This window comes from Gallus gallus, chromosome 14 (genome assembly GCF_016699485.2).
Source record: "Gallus gallus isolate bGalGal1 chromosome 14, bGalGal1.mat.broiler.GRCg7b, whole genome shotgun sequence".
In the NCBI taxonomy this organism is placed as follows: Eukaryota; Metazoa; Chordata; class Aves; order Galliformes; family Phasianidae; genus Gallus; species Gallus gallus.
In genome coordinates, this window is record NC_052545.1 from 4,136,512 (window position 1) to 4,159,704 (window position 23,193).

A 23,193-nucleotide genomic window follows, 5' to 3' on the forward strand; every position below is an offset into this window, starting at 1 on the left:
CAGCAAGGAATAAGGAGAAACACGCAGAGCCACCAGCACCAAACCGATGGGTTCGGGATGCTGTGCTGAAATACAGATAAATCCCCGCAGCGCAATGGGAGCGGGATAGGGGTTCAGTGCTTTCCTTTGGTGACAAACCTGCAGCCATGCAGGTGGAGGGATGGGGGAGAAAGGACAGAAATGGCTATTTGGGGGGGGGGAAATAACAAGAAAAAGCTATAGAAAAAATCTGCCCCATTGCAAACCGACCCAATGCACACAGCGTCCATAGGGAACAGTGCAGATTGCATTCTGCTGTATGCGAGGAGGGAGGGAGGGAAGGAAAACACGGCGTAAGAAGGGAGCTAAAATATTGATAAAAACGGATTAAAAAAGGGGTTAAAATAAAAGGCAAAAGGGAGGAAGCAGGCAGGGGTGCTGGAGTGCCGTGCAGCCTTTGGTTTGGTAGTTCTCTCTGCAGATTTGGGCACTGCCGCCCAGCACTGCGCTCACAGACACGGAGCTGATCGGTCCGGGCTATGGGAGAAAAGCAGAGGGCAGGGAAATGTGCTGCCCTTCTCAGCAGCACACAGCAATCACCCTCTGGTCAGGCAGGGGAGAAAGGGGCAAAAATGGGAGGGGAATGGGGAAAAATGGGGAGGGGGGGAGAGGAAAAAAGGAAAAAAGGTGGGGAGAAAGAAAAGGGAGAGGGGGGAGAAAAAAAGAGGGAGAAAAGGGGGAAAAAAAAAGGGGAAGGAAAAAAAAGCCAGCAAAGCAAACCCAAGGGGCAAAGTCCCACCGCACCGAAGTGCGGCGGCTCAGAGGGGGGACAGTGGGAAACGGAGCCACGACAGCCCATGGAGCAACAGCATTCCGAAAGCAGAGTGCTGGGGAAAAAAGCAAAACACACCAAAAAAAGGAGAGCAAAGAGCATTCCTTTTTTTAAGCAGCTGGGTGGGTTGGGTGCCCGCGGCCGGAGAACGAAAATAAAAGACAATCGTAATGAAAATAGTAATAATAGGAGGTAATGGGGGGGGGGGGGGGCAGCCCTGCATCACTCCCTTCCCTCTCCGCTTCCCCCAAACCCGCTCTGCATTCCCGCTGTAGGGGACGGCCCCACAGCCATGCAGGGATTTTCCACCCGGCTGAGATTTCCCCAATCCATGCCATAAATCGCCACGCACAAACGGCCGGCAGCGATTCTCCCCCACTCCCATCGCTTTCTTTTCTAACATTCCCTGCTCGGTGGGTTGTTTTTATCCCCCTCCACCCCAAGCAAAGCCTTTGGGAAAAGCCATGCAGAGCAGAGAGCCCTAAACAACGTATAGGGCATGGATGCGGGGCTCAGAACCACACAGCGCACATATTTGGGGTTTATAGCACCGATACTTGGGATTCTGGAGCAGACATATCTGCGGTTTAACCCGTGAATATTTGGGATCTAAAGCACAAATACTCGACATTGTGGAACACTCATACACAAGGTTAACAGTGTGGGTCTCTGGGCTTAAAAGCACGGATATTTGAGGCTCTAAAACATGCATTTTTAGGACTCCAAAGCACACAGATCTGGGCTATGCTCGGGGCTGGGCTCCACACACATCTTCAGGCTCCAAACCACGGCTATCTGGGGCTCTAAAGCACGCACGTTTGGGGTTGTAAAGCACGCTGCTTTGGGGTTTCAAGCGCAGATATTTTATGGTCTAAACCATTAGGATCTGGGACTCCAGAGTGCGCATATCTGGGATATAAAGCATGGATCTCTAGCCTCAGGAGCGTGAATTCTGGGGGGTAAAAGCACAGATATCCGTGGCTTGAAAGCACGGCTATCTGGGGTTTAAACTGTGCCTGTGTGGGGCTTAATGCATGAATATTTGCGATGTGAAGCACAGCTATTTGGGATCCCGGAGCACACGCATACGGGCTCCACAGCACAGCTACTGGGGCTTAAAGCTCATCTATTTGGGGCTCCCAAACACCGGGAGCGGCGGTGCAGGACTGCGAGCGTTGGGGTTTTAAAGCACATCTATCCGGGGTTTAAAGCTCACAGATCCGGGCTCCGAAGCAGAGATTTTTGGGGTCTAAAATACGGATAATACGGGATTCAAAGCGCGGATACGTGGGGCTGTGAGCCGTGAATATGTGGGGTTTACAGCACGGAATTCGAGGCTCTAAAACACACGTATTGGGGAATGGAGAACGCACACGTCTGGGCTCCAAACCACGGGCATTTGGGGCTCAAAGCCCTTCTATTCGGGGCTCTGAATCACGGGCTCCCGGGGCTCGGGAGCAAACGCGTTCGGGGTTTCAACGCACGGATGTCGGTGCCGCAAAGCACAGCTATCCGGGGTTTTACAGCACGCCTATCCGGGGTTTAAAGCACGACTATCCTGGGTTTTAAACACGGCTATCTACGACTCGGGTCTAAAGCACGGCTTATGGGCATCTAAGCCCGGCTACGCGGGTCTCCGCGCACGGCTCGGGGTTCCGCGTGGCGCAGCGCTCTTACCCGGGTGCGCGTGGAGGCCGATGCCGGACGCCAGGAACTTGCCGGGTTGCAGCGCGGCCGGGAGCCCCGCGGCCAGGGGCGCGGAGGGGGGCAGGCGGCCGGCGGCCAGGCGGTGCCCGTCCATGGGCAGCCCCGAGAGCAGCGGCGGGGGGGGGCCGTGCGCCGAGCGGGGGGGGGGCCCGAAGTCTCGGCCATCCATCATCTGCTTGCCGGCTTCCAGGAGTCTCCCGGATCGCTGTCGGTGTTCGCCGCCGCGTTCTCCCCCTCCCTCCCGCCGCCCCCCCCTTTCTTTGTTTTTTGTTTTGTTTTTTTTTTCTTCTGCTTCTGCTGCTTCTCCTCCCCCCAAAAATCAGACGGTTTTCAAGAACAAGGCGTCCGAGCGTGCCATGGCGCGGTGCAGGGTGCCAGCCCCCGGCTCGGTGCTGCCTGCGGGGAGAGAGCGGGCGGCGGTGAGAACGGGAGAGCGGCCGCCAGAGCCGCCCGGGGAACGGAGCGGAGAGGAAGGGAGGTTTAAAAGCGGGGGAAGAAACGACGGGAAAGTAAGGCAGGAATTACGGAGAGGGGTGGAAGAGTAAAGGAGAGAAAAAAAAAAAAAAGGAGAAAAAAATGGCAATAATGGCGCGGACTGGACCGGGAACAGCGCGGCACCGCCGGAGAGCGAAAAGGAAGGAGAAGACACAGAAATGTCCCCTTGAAATCTTCTCCTTTCCCTCGGATTATTTTGTACGAAGAGCTCCGTTGCGGTGCCGCAGCCGCCGGGACGGGCGCCGTACGGCCACATTTCTCCGCTCTTTCTGCCCCATTTCAAATACGCGAAGGCGGCTCCGCGGGATCCGATGGGGCTCGTAGGGAAACAAAGCGGCGGGAATGGAGAGAAATATGGGGCGGGTTGGAAGAGGGAAAAGGAGGGGAAAAAGCGAAAGATGAGAGGGGAAAAGGGTGGGAGGAATCGGGGGGGAAAAAAAAGAGGAGAGAAGAAAAGAGACCGAAAAAAAAACAGAGAAAAAAAGGGCGGGGGTGAAGGGAAAGAAAGAGCAAAAAACAAGGAAAATAGGCGGAAAAAAAAAAAAGGAAAAACGGGAAAAAGGTGAAAGAAGGGAAAGGAAAAAGGAGAAAAAACGGGGAAGGAAAAAAGGCGAAAAAATGGGGGGAGGCGAAAGGGGAAAAAAGGAGGCAAAAAGAGGCGAAAAAAGGGAGGGAAGGAGAAAAAGGGGAGAAAAGGGAAAGGCGAAAAGAGGGAGAAAAAAGAGGGGAAAAAATGGGAAAAAGGAAAAAGGGAAAAAAAGGGGAAAAGGGAGAGGGGAAGAGAGAAAAAAGGGGGAAAAAAGCCGGGAAAAGGGGGGAAGGACGGAAGAGGAAGAAGTGGAGGAATGAAAGGAAAAATAGGAGGAGAAAAGAGTGGGAAAGAAAAGGGGGGAAAAAGGGAAAAAACGAAGGGGAAAGGGGGAAAAGGGGGGAAAAGAAAAGAGGAAAAAAGGGGGGAAGGAAAAGGGGGGAAGGGGGGGAGAAAAGGGAGGGGAGAAAGAGGGGAAAAAAGGAATAAACGGAATAAAACAAAAGGAAAAAGGGGGTAGAAAAGGGGGGAAAAAAGGAAAAGAAAGGGGGAATAAAAGTGGGAGGAGAGGAGAAAAGGAAAGGGGAGAAAGGAGAAAAGAAATGGGGAAAAAAACGGGAAAGGGGGGAAAAAGTCAGATTAAAAGGGTGGAAAAAAAAAAGAAAATTAAAGGAGAAAAATGGAAGGCGAATAAAAGGGAGAAAAATAAGGAAAAGAATGGGAGGAAATGAGAGAAAGGGAAAGAAAAGGGGAAACGAAAGGAGAAAATGGGAAGAAATAAAAGATACGGATGTAAAAGGAAAAAGATCGAAAGTACGGGGAGAAACGGTAAGAAAGGGTGAAGAAACGAAAAAAAAAGAGAAAAGGGGAGAAAAACCGAATCGGGAAAAATAAGAAAGATAAGGAAAGAAAAGTGTCGGGCGAGAAAAAAAAAGGAAAGGGGGAAAAAAGCGCTGGAGAAGCGCGGCGGAACGGAACCCGCGGGCGGCGGAGCGGCGGGACGGAGCGGGCGGAGATCGGCGGCGGAAAACGCAGCGCCACGAATGGGAGCCGACGGGGCAGAGCGGGAGGAGAGGAGCGGCAGCCCCGCGCCGGGCGGGAGAACGCCTCAGCAGAGCAATAACCGCGGGGAGAAGACGGAGCGGGAAGCGCGGCGGGAAGCGAGCGGGGCACGGGGCTGCCGCGGTCCTACCTGGCGCTCAGGCCGCCTGCTCGCGGCCCATGGCGGCGGCGCGGCGGGCCGGGGCCCGGCGGGGGGTGCGGGCGGCGCGGCGGGCCGGGGCTCAGGGGCGGGGGGGCGGCGGCGCGGCGGCCGCGCCATGGAGCGCCGGGACGGCCCCGCCGAGCGGCATCGGGCGCGTTCCCCAACCGCGGCGGCGCAGACGGAGAGCGGCCCCGCGCGCGCGCGGCAGTCGCTTAGGCAAAAAAAAAGCGGCGGCGGCGGCGGGAGGGGGAGGGGGGGGAAAAATAAAGGGAGAAAATAAACGCGGGAGAGCGCGGGGAGAGGGAGGGAAAAGGGCGAAAAAAACGCGGCGCCGGGGCCATGAAACACGCATTGTTCTCCGCAAGCCGCGCCCCCCCCTCGGGGCGGGAGCGGAGCTGCTTCCCGCCACCCCATTGGCTGTCCGGCACGCCGCTCAGCCGTGGGTAAACAGGCGGCTGTTTCCAGGCCCCCCCACCGCCGCCTTCTGCTCTCAGTCACCGCCGGTCTCCGCCGTTTCCAGGCCCCCCGCGGCCCGCCCCGCGCTGAGGGAGAGAAGCGCCCCCCCCCCAGCAGAGCCCCCCGGGCGCTGAGGAGGGAACGGCCGCCGGGCGCTCTCCCACGGCCCCGCCGCGCACAAAGCGCCCTTTGAGGGGGAGCGGCCGCGGGGGGTGAATCCTTCCCCCCCCCCCCGCTTCCAAACATTGAAATGAGGGGCGAAGCGGGGGGTGGCGGTCAGCGGAGCGGCGTTCTTTCAGCTCCGAAGTGCCGCGCTGAGGCAGAGCGCCGAGAGGAGGGCGGGAGGACGGAGGGGTTTTGTCGGGTGTCGTTTGTAGGATTCTTTTTGTCGTTAACAACACACAAACACGTCGCTTTTATAAAAGGGGGGGGGGAGGGTGGAGGGGGGGGGGAAATGGCTGCGTTCCTTAAAAATGGTGGAAGATAAAAATAATAATTAAAAACCCGAGGAAAACAAAACCCGCCCTTCTCCTCCCGCGTCCCCTCCTCCGCCGCCGCCATTTTGTGCCGCCCCGCGCAGCGCCGCGAGCAGCGCTGAGCGCCCCCCCCCCCCCCCCCCCACACACACACACACACACACACACACCCCCGTTTAATTGTATCGCCCCCCCGCCGCCGCTTTTGTTTTACGCCGCTTAATTTACTCAAAAAAAAAAAAAAACCAAAAACATTTCCATTTTTCTCTTTTTTTTTGGTCATTTTATTTCCCCGTTCTTTCATCGTTCTTCCCGATTTTTTTCCCCACTTCTCCCCTTTTCCCCTCTTTTTTATTCCCCTTTGCCCCATTTTCCTATTTTTCCCCTTCCCTTTTTCCCCCTTTCACCCCCCCACGCCCCCCTAATGGAAGCAGAGGGCAGCAGGCAGGACGCAGCGCTGAGCCCCCCCAGCACACAGGTAGGACTTCGGGGTGGGATGGGAACACAACAACCACCCCCAATCACCCCACCTTTATGGGGGGCTGTTCATGTTCTTTGGGGCTCTGAACCCCCCCCCACATGCACACGTACAGCAGAGGCTGGGGGGCGTGCAGTGCTGTGCTGTGCAGTGCTGTGCTGTGCTGCCCGCACGTTTGCAGGCTGTTTGGAGCTATATTTAACGCGTGCAGTCAGCGCCTGGATTTAGCAACGCGGCCATAAATCAGACAGACGCACGGACGGAGCTGGCACAGCTCTGCCCCATTTCCTCATCGCCGGCGCGGTGCTGGGGGCCCTTTCCCCCATATAAAACACCAAAGAGGGGATGGAAGGCAAAAGGGGATCTCTGACGCAGCCCTACAGACAGAGGGGGGTCCTCCACACCCCGCTCTTTGGGGGCAGCCCGGTGTGGGGGGCAGACGGGATGTGGGATTCCCAGCAGTGTGGGATGGCGTTCTCCATCAATCCCAGCTGCGGGGTTCTGGGGCTGTTTGATTCTCCTTTTTTTTTGTTGTTGTTTTTTTTTTCCTCCCCTTTTACCCAATAAAAAGCTTTTTTTTTTTTCCTTTTCTTTTTTTCTAAGTGCAAAGTCATGAGAAAAAGCACAGAACAGATGCTGGCACGGGGATGCTCTGAGCGGATCGTGAGTCCCGGGGCTGTGATTTGTGCCCGCCAGCCCTAACCAGAACTGGGCTGTGGGGCGAGCAGGAGGCAGCCACGGCTTTTGGAGGGACAGATGTGGTGGTTTAGCAGAGAAACGCATGGGAAATACCCCAAACCCACACCTCGCTGTGTGCGTCTAACACAGCCTGTGTCCAGGCAGAGCTGTGAGCGGCAATCCGCACCAGCACGGCGAGCTGAGCGCAGCTCCTTCTGTGTGCACACCAAACATCAGAACACGGAAAACATCCGTGGGGAAGGAACGGTGAGGAGATGTGAACGGCTCAGGTTTGAAGGTCCCGAAGCATCGACTCAATGGGAGGCGCAGGGGGAGAAGTTGAGCGGTTCACCGCAGAGCTGTGCGCCTTTGCTCCGTCCTTCTTAAAATTCACCTCTCCTCTCTGCTTTGCGCAGCAGCCGGCGGAGCCCTGGGGAGCTGGAAATGCAGAGCTGCAGGGGATGGGGACAGGCGTGGGGTCCGGCTTTGTGCCGCACCGAGGGCCATGTCCCCAAAAGAAGAGATCCGAGCACTGACAGCACTGCTGCCCCGGGCTGTCCCTTCCCCTGCAGATGTCCCCGTGTGGCTGTCAGTGCTGTGTGTGCACCCCAAACTTCGCCATCTGAAAGCACGGGGAGCCCATCTGCCTCCCCACGGTGCGGCTCACAAACGCTTCTTCTGACCCGAGCGAAAGGGAGATGGGAAGCAAAACCTGTCCCCAAAAGTACCCCAAAACAACAAGCACAGACCTGCCCACAGGGACAAGGGCTGCTGGGGCTGAACCCGCAGCTGCCGCCCAGCTCAGGTGTCACACAGGTGGGGACGGAGCAGCCAGCAAAGCAATGTCCTCAGTGGGCAAGGCGGTGACCACGGGGGCTGCTTGCCCCGAGCTGAGCCCATCCTTGGCATCCCCGCATCGCCTGATGTAGGGCCACTGTGTCCAGAAGCCAAGTGCCAAGAAACCTTTGGGAAAAGCACACTGCAGGAGCATTCCCCACACCCAGGAGGTCTTCTGGTTCCCTTATCCCTATGGGCACGCACCAAAGCACCACAGCAGCCCACGCTGGGTACCTAAATGATGCTAAAACAACACCTGTTGGGGCAGAAACCGTCTTGCCCCAAGCCCCACAGGCCCCATGGGCTGCAGGAGGGTCCCCACACCCACTGCAATCCCTCTGACCCCTGGCCGCCCCATGGCTCTCCCAGGGCCTTTCGCCCCCCCTCCCCTGCCACAGACCCCCTCTGCACAGCCCCACGGCACCCGCAGCTCCTCCAGCAGAGCCCCTGTGCCCAACAAAGCCTTCCAGCCAGCAGCGCCCGGCTCCTAATTATGATTTCCTTCAAGACGATCCCAGCAGCGATAGACAAAACCGTCCCCTCTGGTCGGAGCTGGAATGCCGTGTCCTAACGACGGCTTTTGTACCGCGCCTGTTGGAGGAAAGAGCGCAGCAGGAGGGGGGAAAGGGAGATTTAATTATAGAGCCGCATTGTGATTTCGCACACATAGCTGGCTGCTGTAATCAGGTTACAAGTGTAGCTCATTTTCCTCCCTCCCCTCCCTCTTCCTCCTCTTTTTCTTTCTTCTTTCCCCCTCTCCCTCTTTCCTCTCGGTGGTCCGAAGCGCTCCGTGAGATCCGTGTGTCGCAGAGCCGCTCCAACATTGGGCTGCACAGCACATGGACCCACATCCCAACACCCCCCCCCCCGCTGCCCCCCGGGTTCCCACAGCCCCGGCTGGAGAGGAGGAGTCCCTTTTCCCTCTCTTGGGGCGGGAGGAGGAAAACCAGAGGGGAAAACATCTTTGGAGCACAACTTTGTATGTTTTTCTATCCAGGCAAAGCAATGCTGCGCTCTGTTCGGGGCCGCTCTGAGGTTCATTGAGGAACCTATTGTTGTCCATGTGAATTCTTTTTTACATTTCAAATAACAGGATTATTTCCCCAGGGGGTAATATCCTGTAATTTGAACACAATAATGGGAATAAATTACTTACTTAGAACTAATAACGACAGCCTGATTCCAATATATATAGGAACTGTAACAGCTTTGGTTAGTTAAAGTGTAATTGTGTCGACGGATGACATTTTCTTTCAAAGGAATCTGAATGACTTTTAATTAAATTTGCTGAGGGTGGGGAGGGAGGGAGGGGGAGACGCCGGCATCCCAGCGCCCCGAGCGTGGCACCGACGGAGGGGACCGCATCCCCCAGGGTGCCGCTGCCGGCACCTGGCATTGCCAGCGGGCAGCCCTGCTTGGTGCTGGGTGATGCTCCACCTCGAGCACCAGTGACATTCGGCCACTGGGATGCAGGGATGCTGCAGGGAGAGCGTGGTGTGTCCCCATGTTGCTCCCCATGCCCCGTGTCCCGTCCCCGTGGCACTTCTGCCCCGTGACATCTCCACTGTCCCCAGCGGGTTCTGCTGCCGATTGCTTTTTGTGTTTATTTTCAGCCCTCGAAGTTCCCTTTGGAGAAGAAAGAATTCACAAAAGCCAGCTTTCCACCCCGGCCCGCGGAGCGCCGAGTTCCTGCCCCGAAATATCTCGGCGAGGAGCGCTGCCAGCGGCTCCGTCCTCCTCCAGGACTCATTTTCCTCTGTTTATCTTGAAAATATTTCTGTGCTGAGGTCCCACCCAGCGGCACACAGCCCTGCACGGCCGCCTCCAGCCGACACACAGCCCTTGTTTATGTGGAGCGGAGCCGACGGAGCGCAGGGCCAATGCTGGAGGAGAGCCCCCCCAGCACAGAGCGTCCCGCCCCGCAGCTCCCCGCTCACCCACTGACACACAGATGCCTCCAGTTGCTGGTTTGGGAGTTTCTCGTGGTTTATGTGATAATAATGGCAAAGAATGCTGCGGTTGGATCTCCTAGAGCTCTGCTGAGAGTTGGGCACATCCTGGGGTGCAGCGATGCTCCGTCTCTGGTCCACGGGTGTCTGCAACAACCGCCCTGCAGCGGGCACAGAGTTTTGCAAGAGGCCGTTGCAAAGGTTTCAGTGTGAATGTGCTGGGCTTCGTGGCAGAGGGCTGGGATGGGGACCTGGCTGTCCCCTCACCACCCCGCTGCAGGATCTAACCCCGATTTGGGGCGCCACCCCGAGCATCCCCTCCCCAAACCGCTCCCCCTTCCCGCAGCATCACGCCGTGCAAACACCCTCAATCACAGCAACGCTCAAAGCCTGGCCAGCAGGATTGAGTTACCTGCCCTGGAAGAATAAAGGAGGCATTCAGCCAGAGCTTACGCCTTTCCCCCTGCCAAGGCCCGACACCACGGTGACGGTCACACACAGAGGCACAGAAACACGAGCCCCGGTGACCCCGATCTGCATCCCCCCTCCTCCCACCCCACGGCACCGGGCAGAGCGCACGCTTTGCTTTGCTTGCCCGTCACGAGCTGCCTTATCTTTTAATAGAACCTTTAAGAGCAGAAGTCAGGCTACCCGGGCACAAAGGCGGCTAAATCTCCTCCCGGGACATTAATCATTTTTCTTTGACATGTTTTGCTAATTAGACGAAGCGTTTCCCTCGATGGGGGGGGGGGGGGGGCTGGGAAAAAGAAAGAAAGAAGGGGGAGAGGTGGAAGAGAGGAAGGAGCAGGGCAGAGGGGCCGAGGTGTAACGCTGCTCCGTTCTTTGAGCACCAGCTTGCAGGGAGCAAACCCAGCCCACATGGCTCCAACATCATCAGGACGTGGCGATCACCGTCCCTGGAGGTGCCCCAGGCCGTGGTGGGCATTGGGCAGCCTGAGCTGAGGGGGGCAGCCGGCCCATGGCCACCCATCTGTGCCTATGGGTGTGTGAGCTGAGATGCCCCACGGGGGGAAAACACAGAGGGTGAAGGTTTCTCCCCCCTGTGCAGCCACTGCTCGTGGATGCATGGAGCGTCCCATGTGATTTCTTAAAATGCACCGTTTGTCTGGGATTCCTGGCAATGCCTGCTGCTGCACCCACAGACATGGCCTGGCACCCCCACAGCCCACGGCTGAGGGCTCATTTGGGGCTGTAGAAGGCAGCAGGAAGCCTCTGCCATGGTGGCTTGTCAATAGACCCTCTAACTGCAGGGACAGGGACAAGCTTGTCCCGGGCAGGACTGGCTCCTTTTTGCAAGAGTCCAACTCAGCTCCCACAGGACCCGATGGTTTTTTTTTGTGGGGAACAGAATAACCCACAGTGAAATCGCTATGAGGACGCACTGAAACAAAATCCCGACAAGAAACCGCTGCCTGCTCGTGCCCCCCGGCACTGCAGAGCATTCGCTCCCATCGCTTACCAGCAGCTCCAACCCAAACCCTCCATGTGCAAACCTTTGGGGCAGCGCTATGGGGCAGCGCTGCAGAAATCAATCACAGCGCCGCACTCCCTGGGCGCGCTCCTCATTGCTGCGGGATGACACACTCTGCCCCTCCCCCCCCCCCCCCACCCCCCTCCCGCCGCCCCCACCACCAAAACAAAGCGCTGTTTCTAATTTGGGGTGTTTGGAAATCATTTTCCATCCCGGCTTCCAAACGAAACCAAAAAAGACATTTGCTTTCCAGAGCACCGCGGAGGGGTCAGAGCTCTGCGGGAGAGCGAAAAGCCGCGGGAAAAAACGAGTGCTGCACCCCCACACCCATTTCCAAGAAAAATAAAATAAATTACAAGAAGACAATGCTGTTAAATATAGAGCATAAAGCACAGCTCGGCACCATTCATCATTCGGGGGGTGTTTTCGCCAACATCTCCCCGGCGGATCCTGTTGGCTGTTGCATCCCCAGGGGACGCGTTGCGGGCGTGCTGATGCTGGCCCGGGGAGCAGCAGAGGGGCGGTGGGAACCCCGCGGGTGCCTCCGCCGCTGTGTGAGAGCTGCTGGAAAATCATAGTCCTCTCCCGAGTTAAATTCAGCCCTGGGAGCGCCGTCGGGCCGCGTCCCGGCGCGGTTTGTACAGCCAGAGTGGGGTGGAAAAAAGGAAAAGCCTTCAAGGTGAGGAAAGCGCTGTGGGAAGGTCGGCATCCCAGGTGCTTTCGTGGGGAGAGTGAGGAGGAGCATCCGGCACGCCGCAAAACAAGTGTTTTTCCATAAGTTGCTGGTGGAAAGAGCAGATCAGAGCAGGTAGCTGCGTCCTGCACGGGGGTCCCCAGCTCTGGGGTCTCTGATAGGAGCCTCATGGGTGGGGGAGGGTGCTTGGAGCATCACCCCACTGCGAGGCTCCATTCTGCCCAGGGTGAGGCAGGGAAACCAAACTGGGTTCGTGTCTGCAAGGCTTCAATGGAGAACCCCAAGACATGAAAGGTCTCCAGGCCATGGGGCGGCATCCTGGTGGTGGTTGGACATGGAGCTGTGTTGGACACGGAGCAGTGGTGGAGATGGAGCAGTGGTGGAGATGGAGCACTGTTGGCCATGGAGCAGTGTTCAGTCCACAGCATCAGGGCAGGATTTCCCACCCTTCCCAGCTCAATTCCTGTGAGCATTTCTCATGGACACCCAACGTGTGCCATCACTGGACTCACAACTTCTCCTCATCTCCTCCCCACCTCCATCTGCCCCCGAAGTGCTGCACAGAGCACTGGGAGGGCCCCGAGGAGGAAAAAAAAAATAGAAAATAATCAGAACTGTTTAAAAAAAAAAAAAAAAAGCCACTGGAAACAAACAAACAGCTCTGATTTATCGCTCACGAGAAGAAATGGTGCATGTTGGAAGCAAGCACAGGAAGTCCTGGGGACAATAAATCCCGCACGGGAGCAGAGAACCAACACAGTTCCACGTTCGGGAACGCAGCGAGGATATGGAGACAGCGGGAGGGTGAAGGGGGGGAATTTGGGGTGGGACCCCAAAGCAGAGGGGTGCGGAGCTGGGAGCGCTCTCCCCATCACCTCGAGTTTTGGGATGGAGCCCAGGTGCCGGCAAAGGGATCCGCCGGGACCCCCCGCTCTGATGTGGCCGTGTGAGGACGGGGAGCAGCGGGGCTCCGTCCCGACCTCATCACCCGCGGAACACCAGCAATCCTGGCTGTGCTGTGGGTACAGAAACAGCACGTCCCCACTGCTGGCCGGGGCTCCTGGCAGCCCCAGGGAGGATTTGGCTGCGCAGGAATTTGGAAGCTGCCTGAAATCCCGAAGAAATGAGGGAAGGCTGAGGAGTGTCGCTGTGATGGAGGCTCAGCCCCGCCACGGCAGCTTGCAGCACCCCACGCATGGCGCCGGCAGCAAACTGGGAGCTGTGGCTGTGGGATATCATCCCCTCTTCTATGGGGACACCGCAGGGGCTCCCCAGGACCCCCTGACCCCATTCCCCCCCCCCCCCCCCCATGGCTGGGGGTCACATTTGTTGCATCCTTTGGGATGAGGCAGAAAACACCACAGCACTCAGTGCCCCATCTCCGTTTCATTGTCCTCCCCGCACCCAAACGTGGTTTGTTTTTAGCCCGGGAAGGCGGTGGGGTGGGGGGGAGGGATGAGGCTGATTATTAAATGCCATCGGCTCCAATTAATCCCCCAAATTGACTCAGAGGTACCACGGCGCCCATTCCGGTGAATGTTTTGCCATCTTTCAGTGCTGCTCTGCAGATCCGACCCATAGCAGCCATGGACAGACCCAACGGATCAGATGTGATCCCAAACGCGATGGCAGTGAGCCCGGGCTAGGAAAGCAGAGATCCCAAACCCACCCCGTTGGGCACATCGTGCTGCACCAGCGCCGCTCTGCAGAAGGCAGCTGGAGGCTCTGCCCCTATCCCAGCGCCGGCTGTGGGGGATTTACCAGCACCAGCACGGCCCTTTGCTTTGCTTTCCGAACGAAAGTAAAGCGGAGCAGTTTGCAGAAGGTTCTCATTAGGGAAACATCTGGAGTCAGCCCTTCTCCCCCAAAGGGCAGCGGAGTGCTCGGAGGAATCGGGGGAGGAGGAGGGATGGATGGCTGAGGCGTGTTTCGGCGTGCTGCCGGGGCAGGGACCCAAGGAAGGTCCCAGCAGCGCTCCCAGCATCTGTCCCAGCGCCCGGGGGTGCCCGGATCTGTCCGCTGGGATGGATGGGGTAAGGATGCTCCCGGTCCCTTGAGGGACACGGGCTGGTGGCGCTGCCGTCGGGGGACGTCACCCCCTCCTCCGGGTGCCCTTCCCGCTGCCTTTGGGCGCTCACTGCGGAGGAGCGCGGGTCCGGAGCGGCGCAGTGCGTAGCGCGCGGGGTACGTCCCGCAGATGGGACCGTCCCCTCTCCTGTCCCCATCACACAGGCTGTAGTGACATCTGCTGGGCTCTCACTGGGGAAGTCCCGCGGAACCCGCACGGCACGGACCCTCCGGCGCCGCACAGACCCGGATGGCAGCGCTTCCCCTCGTCCTGGGAGAAACGACGGATGTCTGACGGCCGCGGTGTGCCCCGACGTGCCGCCGTTGCTGCGAGGGCGTCGCTGTCCGTATACGGTGACAAAACCAAACTGGGACCCATCCGTGAGCGCAGCGCGCCCGCAGCGTCCCGCTGCCCGCAAGGGGCTCTGCTGGGAGCGGAGTGCTGCACGGACAGCGGGGTGATGGAGTGGGGACGGCTGTGGTCACAGCCCCCATGGAGAGGGCAGGGGTGGCACGGTGCTACTGGGGGGCGGGAGAGACCTGGAGCTGGAGAAACCCTGCGCCCACCTGGGAGTGGGAAAGGACGCGATGAGGAGCGGGTAGGGATGGGGGCAGGCTGTTTATCTGGAGCTGATTTTGATTTTCCCCTTTCTGATACCAGCAGGATGCCGTGCTGCGCCTCATTATGCAAATAGAAGCAATTAGAGCTCACCCAGGCTCTGCCCACGTGATGGTTTATGGCACTCGCAGAAATCCTTCCTGCTACATGAGGAGAATGACAACGGCCCCGGGCTGCAGCCAGCGCACCCCAACCGCGGGGAGCTGATGGCGGTGCCTTTGGTGGAGCCCCACATCAGGGACCGACCCCATCACTGCTGCCCAGAAGCGCCCACGGGAGGGACTGCCCAGGAGGAGCCCTCCCAACCCCCCAGGTGACATCGTGGCACTGGGGACGGCTGCAGCCCTCAGCCCCGAGGACGGCACGTGGGGCTGCAGTGCCACGCGTGGCATACATCAGTGCAGCTCAGTCCGCCCAACCGGGGGCTGCCGTGGTTATCCCACGGTCACCCATTCCGGAATAGAATATGGAAGGCAAACATGTACAGAGTCGCCAGCCCACCTCACGCTGGACTTCCTCGGTGTATTTTCAGTTCCTTGAGCAGGGAAGGGCTGTCCTGGGCCCAGTGCTCATCGTGGCACAAGAGGTGTCCATCAGTAGCGCAGGGTGCGGACACAGCGAGGACCGGAGCACAGAGAGCAGCCCCGTGGGGACACAGCATTGGAGGCTCTGGGACTACCTGAGGGCCACTGATGGGTGAGAGAGTTGATTTTAAGGTGGAGGATCTCCAATAAAGGCAGAGGAATACAACCTTACAACCTCCAATGGGCACAGGGGAAGGGCAGAACTCACCCAGCAAGGAGCCAGCAGGGCACGGCCTGCACAGCCAACGGTGGGGAGGGCTGGAATCCCCTCCTGGGTTCGGGATGCACTCGGTGTGCTTTTAAAGGGGCTCTGGTTGTGCTTCAAAACAGCCTGTCTGTAATTGCCAAAAAAATAATTAAAAAAAAAAATAGACAAAACAACCCGCTACAATGACTAATTAGCTCGCTCCTGCCTCGTACCCTGTAAACAAATGTATTTGTAACCAATTTGCAAGCACTTTGCATAAGGGGCCCAGAACACTCATGCCTGTTTGATGCATTTTGACATTAATTTGATAATAGCGGCTTAACAAGGAATCCAGGCTCCCTAGCTATAAATATGCTGCTTTTCCCCCTCCTTTTATCTGCACAGTGAAATAATGTTGTTTTTCCCCCTGCTGCAATAACCACCATCCAACCCTTTCATGAACACCCTTTATGTCCTTTAGCATTTGCAAGGCTTTTTTTTTTTCTCCTCTCTCTTTTCTTCCCTCCTTCTGTAGAAAGCAGGAGGGTTTTACGAGCTGTCCTCTTCATTCCTGGTTACGGAGGGGATGGAGAGGACAGCGATGGTGCTCCAATAATGCTGCTTATGGGAGAGTGGCTCAGAAGCCCTTCCTCCATCCACCTGTGCTCCCCACCTGTGGCAGGGATGCAGCTCATCCTCTTTTCCCCCTTCTCAGCACGCTGTGGATCTCCAACTCCACGCAGCCCTTCGGTGCCACACCAGCAGCAAATGGGAGCACAATGAAATGGGAATGGGATGCTGGGGACAGCATTGGTGCCACCCAGAGCACAGGTCCCAGCCCCAAAGGGTGGCACTGCAGCATCGCCAGAGCCACCGCGTGTCCCACAGACACCACAGCCCATCCCTGCCCCAGCAGCAACACTTCTCTCCTCCTGGTCCCTCCCAAAGCTTCCCATCTATGTGTAGAACCGCGGGATGGTTGGGTTGGAAGGAACCTTAAAGACTGCGGAATGGTTGGGTTGGAAAGGACCTCACAGCCCCTCAGCCTCAACCCTGCTGTGGGGCAGCGTGGAACAGTAATGTGACTGAATGGCTGCAGAGCTCTCACCCTGCTGTCTCCCGGCTCCCCTACGGCCCCCACCTGGGAACAGTCACAGCTCTGTGCCAGCAGATGTGCCGCAGGGGCACAGCACAGCTCCAGGACGAGCTGCTCCATCCCCAGCCCTCCTCTGGGATTATTAATGCCCAAACAATGCAGTGAGCCCCAGCGATAAGCCAGAGCCCCAGCAGAGTACATTCCTTCCTCAGCCTCCTCCCTCCTTATCTCTTTCCTCCCTCTTCAAAACCACGGTTAGATAACGGTCATTGGAGCAATAAAATCCATAACTTAAACACGAGCACGAGGGATGGCCCCTGCCAGAGTGCACAGAGCAACGGAGCCCACGGGCACAGCGGGATGGAGCCTCCAGGCAGAGCTGGGTGAGCCCACAGGGCAGCCAGGTCACCAACCCCAACCCCAACACCACCATCCCCACCGCCACGCCAAACCACGTCCCCAAGTGCCACATCCCTGTGGTTCTGGAACACCTCCAGCACTGTGAGTGCACCCCTCGCTGCTCCACCAGCACCACTCACCCACCTGCCAGCCGGAGGGCTGCTTCGTCCTGCAGCAATGAGGCTCAACCACTGTCCGTTTGGACGCCCACGGAGGAAAAGCATCGCCTCACATTTTGCAGATGGAGCACAACTCCAAAGCGCATCCCATGAGGGGCATGGATGGCTTTGGGCTGTGCTTTTCAAGGGAAATACGAGGCAGGAGACAAGGAGGGGCCCGCTTCAGAACAGATTCACTCTTTATTTGAAGTTTTACATGCCACTGCGTACAGGAAAGTTGCACATTCAGAACTGGACTCACTACGAGAACACGGGGCCAGGTGCAAACACAAGCAGCAGATGAGCGCACGGATGGAGGGCTCTGAGCCCAGGAGCCCGGCGGTGCCGCAGCCCCCCAACCCCCTTCCCTGCCCCCCCCCCCCCCCCCCCCCAGCTGTGGGTCAGCTCCTTCCCTCCCAGGGCACCGCTGTTCTCCAACGGGCAGCTTTGGTGCCAGCTCTGCACACCAAGCGCCCGCTTCCTGCTCTCTCTCTCTCTCCCAATTCCCCTCCCCACGAACGCCAGCAGTCTGCACGAGGAGCGCCCATCTCCCCCCGCTGCTCGTAGCGAGGGGCGGCAGCCATAGGGACTCTTATGCTGACATTTCATTTTCAAAGAAAGTTTTGAAAGAGCAACATTCTCCCCGGCAGCCCTGGGCAGGGAGCTGCAGCTCCGCTTCAAAGGACCAACTTCAAAACCAAACGCAGCGTCCTAATGGTTTTGTGCTACATTACTTAATTGTCACGCAGCTCATTAGCAATGCCTGATTTCACGTTCGCTGCGCGGAGCTGAGGTTCACAAAAGAAGGGGCTCCTTTAAAGCAATAAATAAAACAAGGCACTGGGCGGCCAGGCTCCGATGGCGCTCACATAAAACGTTACACTTCACCGCCTGAAAACTGAAATAAAAACCCCATCGTAATTAAACGCGTATTGATCTGCCTTCCTTCAGAGCTCGGAGCTTTCACTTTGCACGGGGAAGGGGGGGACGCAGTGCGGGAGTGGGGCTCAGCACACAGCCACAGCACCGGCACAGCGCGGGGACCCTCCGCACGGTGAGGGGTTCCCCATTGCCGAGTGAGGTGGGAATCAGTAGATGGAAGCGAGTGACCCCTCTCCTCCAGAGCAGGGGGGGGGGGATGCTAAAAATAATAAATAAGTAAAGGGGAGGGAGAACGGAGCACGTCAGAGGTCAATGCCACGAAACAATGGATATTGATGTCTCCATTCATTTCAAACAGCGGAAAGGTCAATGCCTCCCTTGCTTCGTGTTTTATGGCTGACATCCTGCTGCTAACAGCAACAGTGTTCGTAGTCAGACCCCATCCATCCTGTTTTATGGTGATGGTTATTCCTAACCAGGTTGGCCATTTTGAAAATGTGACGAAAGCTGAGGAGCGGAGGGGGGAGGGAGGGGGGGAAACCCCCTAGGAGGGAACGGCGGGGGGGTATCCATTATCTGGGGGCTGCTCTGCCCCTCGCTGCCCCCTAAAAACAAACCGGGTCCGAGGCAGCATCCCTTCACTGCTCATCACTATTCCCCGTACAACATCCCAACTGGTTTCTATGGAAATGGTTCTCCTGCCAGCACGCCCGGCCGCCTGCGCAGCCCTGCGGGGCGGGAGAGCCACGTGGAGGAGTGCTTCACCCTGCAGCGCCCTGCGAGGGGTTGGGGCTCCGTGCCCCGAGTCCCAAAGAGCCACCGAAGAGGTGAGGGGGCAGTCTGTGCTGCAGAGACAGCCCTGGGGATTAATGCAAGCGGGGCCTCTGCTCTGCTACCCGGCAGCCCGCATCGGCAGCCCCGACCTGCGCTCCCCTCCCAGGAGGGCACTTCACAGCCCTGCACGCTGCCCGAAGGAAGCACGAGCAGAACACAGACAACTGTTGCTTTCCCCACTACTGCTGCTCGCCCCCACAGTCTCCTTCTCCCAAAGGCGCACGGACTCCTGACCAGTGGTTGGTGCAAAGGTTTCTCCCGCAGCCCCGGAAGTGGTGGGTCAGCTTTGGAGAGCAGCACCAAACACACCAGCAGGGATCGGGCAGCACAGAGAGGCAGCGCCTGCGAGGAGTGCTCCATCTGTGATGGAATCCATTCATCTCAGCCCACCACAGCAGCAGCAGCAGGCTGAGTTCACCTCACTGGGTGCCTATAGGGAGCGGGGGGATATTTCTGGAGAGATGGGGACAGGGACCAGAGGAAAGGGGAGGGATTTTGTGTTAAATAAAAGCTAGCAGCACCGTGCCAATGCCGCCATTCTCTCCTGCTCCAATGCTGCACGCCGGAGCCTCAGCACTGAGTGGGCTCTGAGTCCCATACATTGCTCTGCTCGGAACATATGGTGCGATGCTTAATAGCCCGGCTCTGCCAATTGGGGACTATTAGGGTGGGTTCTTTTCCCAGTGTAAATGTTGCAGAATATAAATTGTAATTAACACCGATGCCAAAATAGCACTTAGAGAAAATAAGCACATTATTAACATCTGGTGAATCCTGCCCGCAGTGCAGAAGCAGCGGAAATTCTCACTCACCGTAAGAGGATTTGTGGCAGGGATAGGGAGCACCAGACCACGGCTGGGGAACGGGCCGGGCAGAAGGCATTTTGCCCTCTTTATCACCATTTTGTAGTGCTATCTTTACTACCCATGGGCGACCTTTCCCAGCCCCGATCGTAACTGCTTGCATTTGCATCAGGACTTCTGACCTGCCTGCATGAATACAGATGTCTGAGCACCACGCTCTGGGCAACAGAATAATGGTGTTACAAACCATGCCCGACTGCCTGCCCCGACCCAGCGAGACGAGGCAGGTGGGCTCCGCATTGCCAAGAGAAAGGTCTCAGCACCACTTGCCTTGTGGGGCTGCTCTGAGCCCCGGGAACCAAAGGGTTAACTCAGTCAGCTCTGCCAAACTCCCACCGGTGCTGCTGTGTGTCGGTGGAGGAGAAATCCCTGGATGGGACGGGAAAGGCCTTCCTCCTGCTGTTGGGATTCCTCCGTGGGACAGGACAGGTTTCCTTAAGCATGAGACTGGGCTCCATACCCTCAGCCTTCCCTTCACCCTGCCCAAGAGGTGGAAGGAGAGGAGCACAGCACTGGCACTGCTTCCAGCAGCTCGCTGCCTGACCCCCATCAATTACTCTAGGAAAGAAACCTGGACACACACCAGGCAGAGCTGGAGTGGACTGAACTGGACGGAGCAGAGGCTCGCATTCCTGCCAACAAGCTCATGGGCTTTGCTAGAGCGTGGGAGGAGGAGAGGAGAAAGTTGTTGGAGAGGGAGAGAGGGATTCGAACAGGCAAGCAGTATGACATGAGGTAGGAAGGACGACCTCGCGGGGAAAGCAAACAGCAGCAGGATGCCAACTGCGGGGTGCCAGCGCCGTGCCTGACCTGCAGCAGTCTGCAGCACTCCAGGAGGGCTCCCAGCTCCACTCTGAGGATGGGGAGGATGTGGTTGTTTCCAGAGGCCTCAGCACGGCTGCTGCCGGACCCAAAGCTGAGCAGGGAAGGGAGAGAAGCTCAGGCAGACAGCAAACACGTGCAAGGGTTGGATTAAGCAATGCACAGACACTGAGCCGCTCACTGACACCATCACCTACCTGCGTGGAGGCGCATAGAATAGAATCATAGAATGGCCTGGGTTGAAAAGGACCTCAAAGATCATCCAGTTTCACCCCCCCTGCCATGGGCAGGGTCATCAACCACCAGACCAGGCTGCCCAGAGCCACGTCCCATTAAAGCACTGCTCAACACAAGAGCACATATAGGAGACAGCAGGTGCAGAGTTAACCAGCTCCAGCTGACGGCTGCTCTGCAGAAGACAGAGCCGCTGTTCTGCCACAAAACGCTCCAGCAAAAGGGAAACCCAACTGCCACTCAGCAACGGCGCTCCAGGAATTCACAACACGGCTTTTGGTACAGCTGTCTGATGCTTTCAAAGTGCTCAGTACATAAGGCAATATGAAAGTGATCCAGACCACTACTGACGCCTGAGGAGGTTCTTTGGGGCAGAGAAGCTGACCGAAGTCATGCTGTGAAGATGCTTCACTACGCCTCTAAGATGAGCATGAACTCAGGGCACGGGACCTAAGGACAACACCAGAACACCACATCCCCATCGAAACGGCACGACAGACTGCACCTAAATCAGATCTGAGCCTTAACTCGGTCACTGTAGGCTCCACCTACCCCAGGACAAGGACTTCCAAAACAGCTGAGAACATCTCCCACCACGCCAACCGAGGACACAGCATCAGCAAGAACGCGCACAGCCAAGGTGCTGATAACCATCATCTGCTATTTCAAACATTAAAAAAATAGCCCTCGTGGCACTCCTCAATCTAAAGACCATTCGATATCTGCGACTGCACGTGTGTGGCCACCAACGTGTACCTGTGACATGGAAAAGATGGGATGCACCTCAACAGAGCGCCACACCGCTGTGCCTCTGAGCTGTCCGAGGCTTTCTACTTTGCCAAAAATAGACCAAAGCGAAGAATGATTTCCACCAATATCACGAAGCACACTGCCAAAGTACACGGGGGCCCTTGGGAAATACACCAGGCGACACGGGGGAAAGAGAGTCATGAAGTCAGGTTCTCTTACCTTCAACCTCAGTAAAGTAACAAAGCAATTCATTATTAACCGCAAGGAAATACTCATCGCGTTCCAGAAGCCTTCGAGACAGGCTGCTCAGATGCAAGCATCATCCAAGGAGGTGTTTCCCCACTGCAGATGGACAGCTTTTTATTTTGCAATTGCACCTATGGAAAGTGATTGTGCAGCAGCCGGGGAGGCGGCCGGGAGCTGCGGGTGGGGAATCCAGGCCAAAGAGAAGCAACCCTACACATCCGCACTGCCTGTCCCCTCCGCGCTGTCACCACCACAGGTTGGGGGGCTCCTCGGCCACTCTGCTTTTAAACAAGGTGATCTCATCCAAGTGCCTCATGGGGACATCTCTGATGACCTCAGTCAAGTCCTCGTGAAGCAGAGGGAAAATGACGACGTTTAACGCCGGGCGGTCCGCCTGGAAACTAAATCAGACACAGGTTATTAGCAGAGGAGAAGCACCCATTCTCCATACAAACAGCACGGGGGTTGGAGGGATATAGGGCTTGTGGCTGTGAGGGCAGGAAGGGCTGCTCAGAGGGGGCAGGAGGGGCAGCTGCAAGTCAGGGCTCCCCTTCTCCCTCCTCCCCCCGTGCCTCTGCAGGGAGCACAGCCAGGCTTTTCAGCACACCCCAGCTGAGCACATCTGCTGAGCTGACACACGAGCCCAATGCCAGCCTGCTGCGGGGAAGGAGGGCAAAAAAAAAAAACCATTAAAAAGAAATCACAGCATAAAGATATCCTGAGAGGAGCAGAGATTGCAGCAGCGCTGCCCAAGCTGAGCAAGGTGCTCAGAGATAACAGCTTAAACCACCTGCAAACCAGCAGCAAGCTGCAGCACCATTAAAGAAATCAGGGCAGAGCAGCGCTGGGCAATCCCTGAGGGCTGAGCCTGGGATCATCACTTCAGGCTCAGTTGTTGTGCATGCAGAACCCATCCTCTGCAATTAGAGCACAGGCAAGTTTAGAAAGCTCAGATCTGCAGATAAGCATTTAAGTGCGCTCACACACGCACTGCAGCCTCCTTTTCCATACAAGTCACAGAAAACCTGCCTTGGCACCACGTGAGTTTGCCCTCACGCATGCAAGCATCCCTCCCTGTAATTCTGGGCTCCACACTCTGAATTCACAGCCTCGCTGCTTTCGTGCCCTCTTAGAGAAATCTGCAGTCTCCTCCTGTCCTCCCAGCTTCGCTTGCCAGCATTGCTCAGCTGGCTCTGCTTTCCAACGCACACTTCGAGTCCCAGACCTTGAGAGCAGCAAGCATTAAAGCCATTTATGCTATATGAAAAGAGCCCGAGTCCCCATCAGCAAGTGCTCTGCATGACAGCAGCCTAGCAGGAGAGCACGGGGGAAGAGCATTTGCTCAGCGCAGCCAAATGAGATGAGTTCAGTTTTTTAAAGCCAGGGGGTAAAGGAAGTTATGCCGTAGCTTAAGGTGACACCCTTGAGATTAAAACACTTTGCCTATTAGCACCGTGCCACCGAGATGCTCCCTCTGAGCTGTGTGACAGGGGCCAGCTCGCCGTCACCCTAAGCAGGCAGAGTGGAACTGGCAGCATCAGTCCCCCGAGGCCGAACCAAGCTGTGCTGGGCTGGAGAACGGATCACTGCTAAACAAGCTTCTCACATGCAGATGTGCCTGGAAAATTCCCAGCTCATCCTTAGCG

General features: G+C 57.2%; 3 protein-coding genes across 14 annotated transcripts in view; 1 reads left to right on the forward strand and 2 right to left on the reverse strand.

Moving 5' to 3' along the window:
* TNRC18 (trinucleotide repeat containing 18) overlaps window positions 1-4,933 on the reverse strand; it is a 47,607-nt gene extending 42,674 nt beyond the window's left edge. For 5 of the 6 annotated variants that reach the window (XM_040647500.2, XM_040647501.2, XM_040647502.2 and 2 more), the window contains exons 1-2: window positions 4,735-4,933; window positions 2,489-2,914 (exon numbers count right to left, since the gene is read on the reverse strand). In XM_040647500.2, the coding sequence (XP_040503434.1) occupies window positions 2,489-2,690 (202 nt within the window). In that variant the 5' untranslated portion in view covers window positions 2,691-2,914; window positions 4,735-4,933. Of the gene's footprint in view, window positions 1-2,488; window positions 3,069-4,734 lie in introns of those variants that run through there. The other variant, XM_040647499.2, reaches the window with a different exon arrangement.
* A 384-nt stretch (window positions 4,934-5,317) lies between these two features.
* LOC124417207 lies at window positions 5,318-13,162 on the forward strand. The gene is made up of 2 exons (XM_046901026.1): window positions 5,318-6,156; window positions 6,760-13,162. Exon 2 carries the CDS (start codon window positions 12,209-12,211, stop codon window positions 13,151-13,153), a length of 945 nt encoding a protein of 314 aa, XP_046756982.1. The 5' UTR covers window positions 5,318-6,156; window positions 6,760-12,208; the 3' UTR covers window positions 13,154-13,162.
* Window positions 9,652-23,193, reverse strand: part of FBXL18 (F-box and leucine rich repeat protein 18) — a 31,645-nt gene continuing 18,103 nt past the window's right edge. For 4 of the 7 annotated variants that reach the window (XM_046900607.1, XM_040647351.2, XM_040647354.2 and 1 more), the window contains exons 5-6: window positions 15,285-15,411; window positions 14,851-15,181 (exon numbers count right to left, since the gene is read on the reverse strand). In XM_046900607.1, coding sequence (XP_046756563.1) covers window positions 15,086-15,181; window positions 15,285-15,411 — 223 coding nt within the window. In that variant the 3' untranslated portion in view covers window positions 14,851-15,085. Of the gene's footprint in view, window positions 9,782-14,850; window positions 15,182-15,284; window positions 15,412-17,093; window positions 21,949-23,193 lie in introns of those variants that run through there. The other 3 variants (NM_001012786.2, XM_040647355.2, XR_005839720.2) reach the window with 2 other exon arrangements.

What these genes read in the sequence shown, in the direction of transcription:
- LOC124417207 (XM_046901026.1), top strand. Translation starts at nt 12,209, where the DNA reads ATGGAGCAGTGTTCAGTCCACAGCATCAGGGCAGGATTTCCCACCCTT.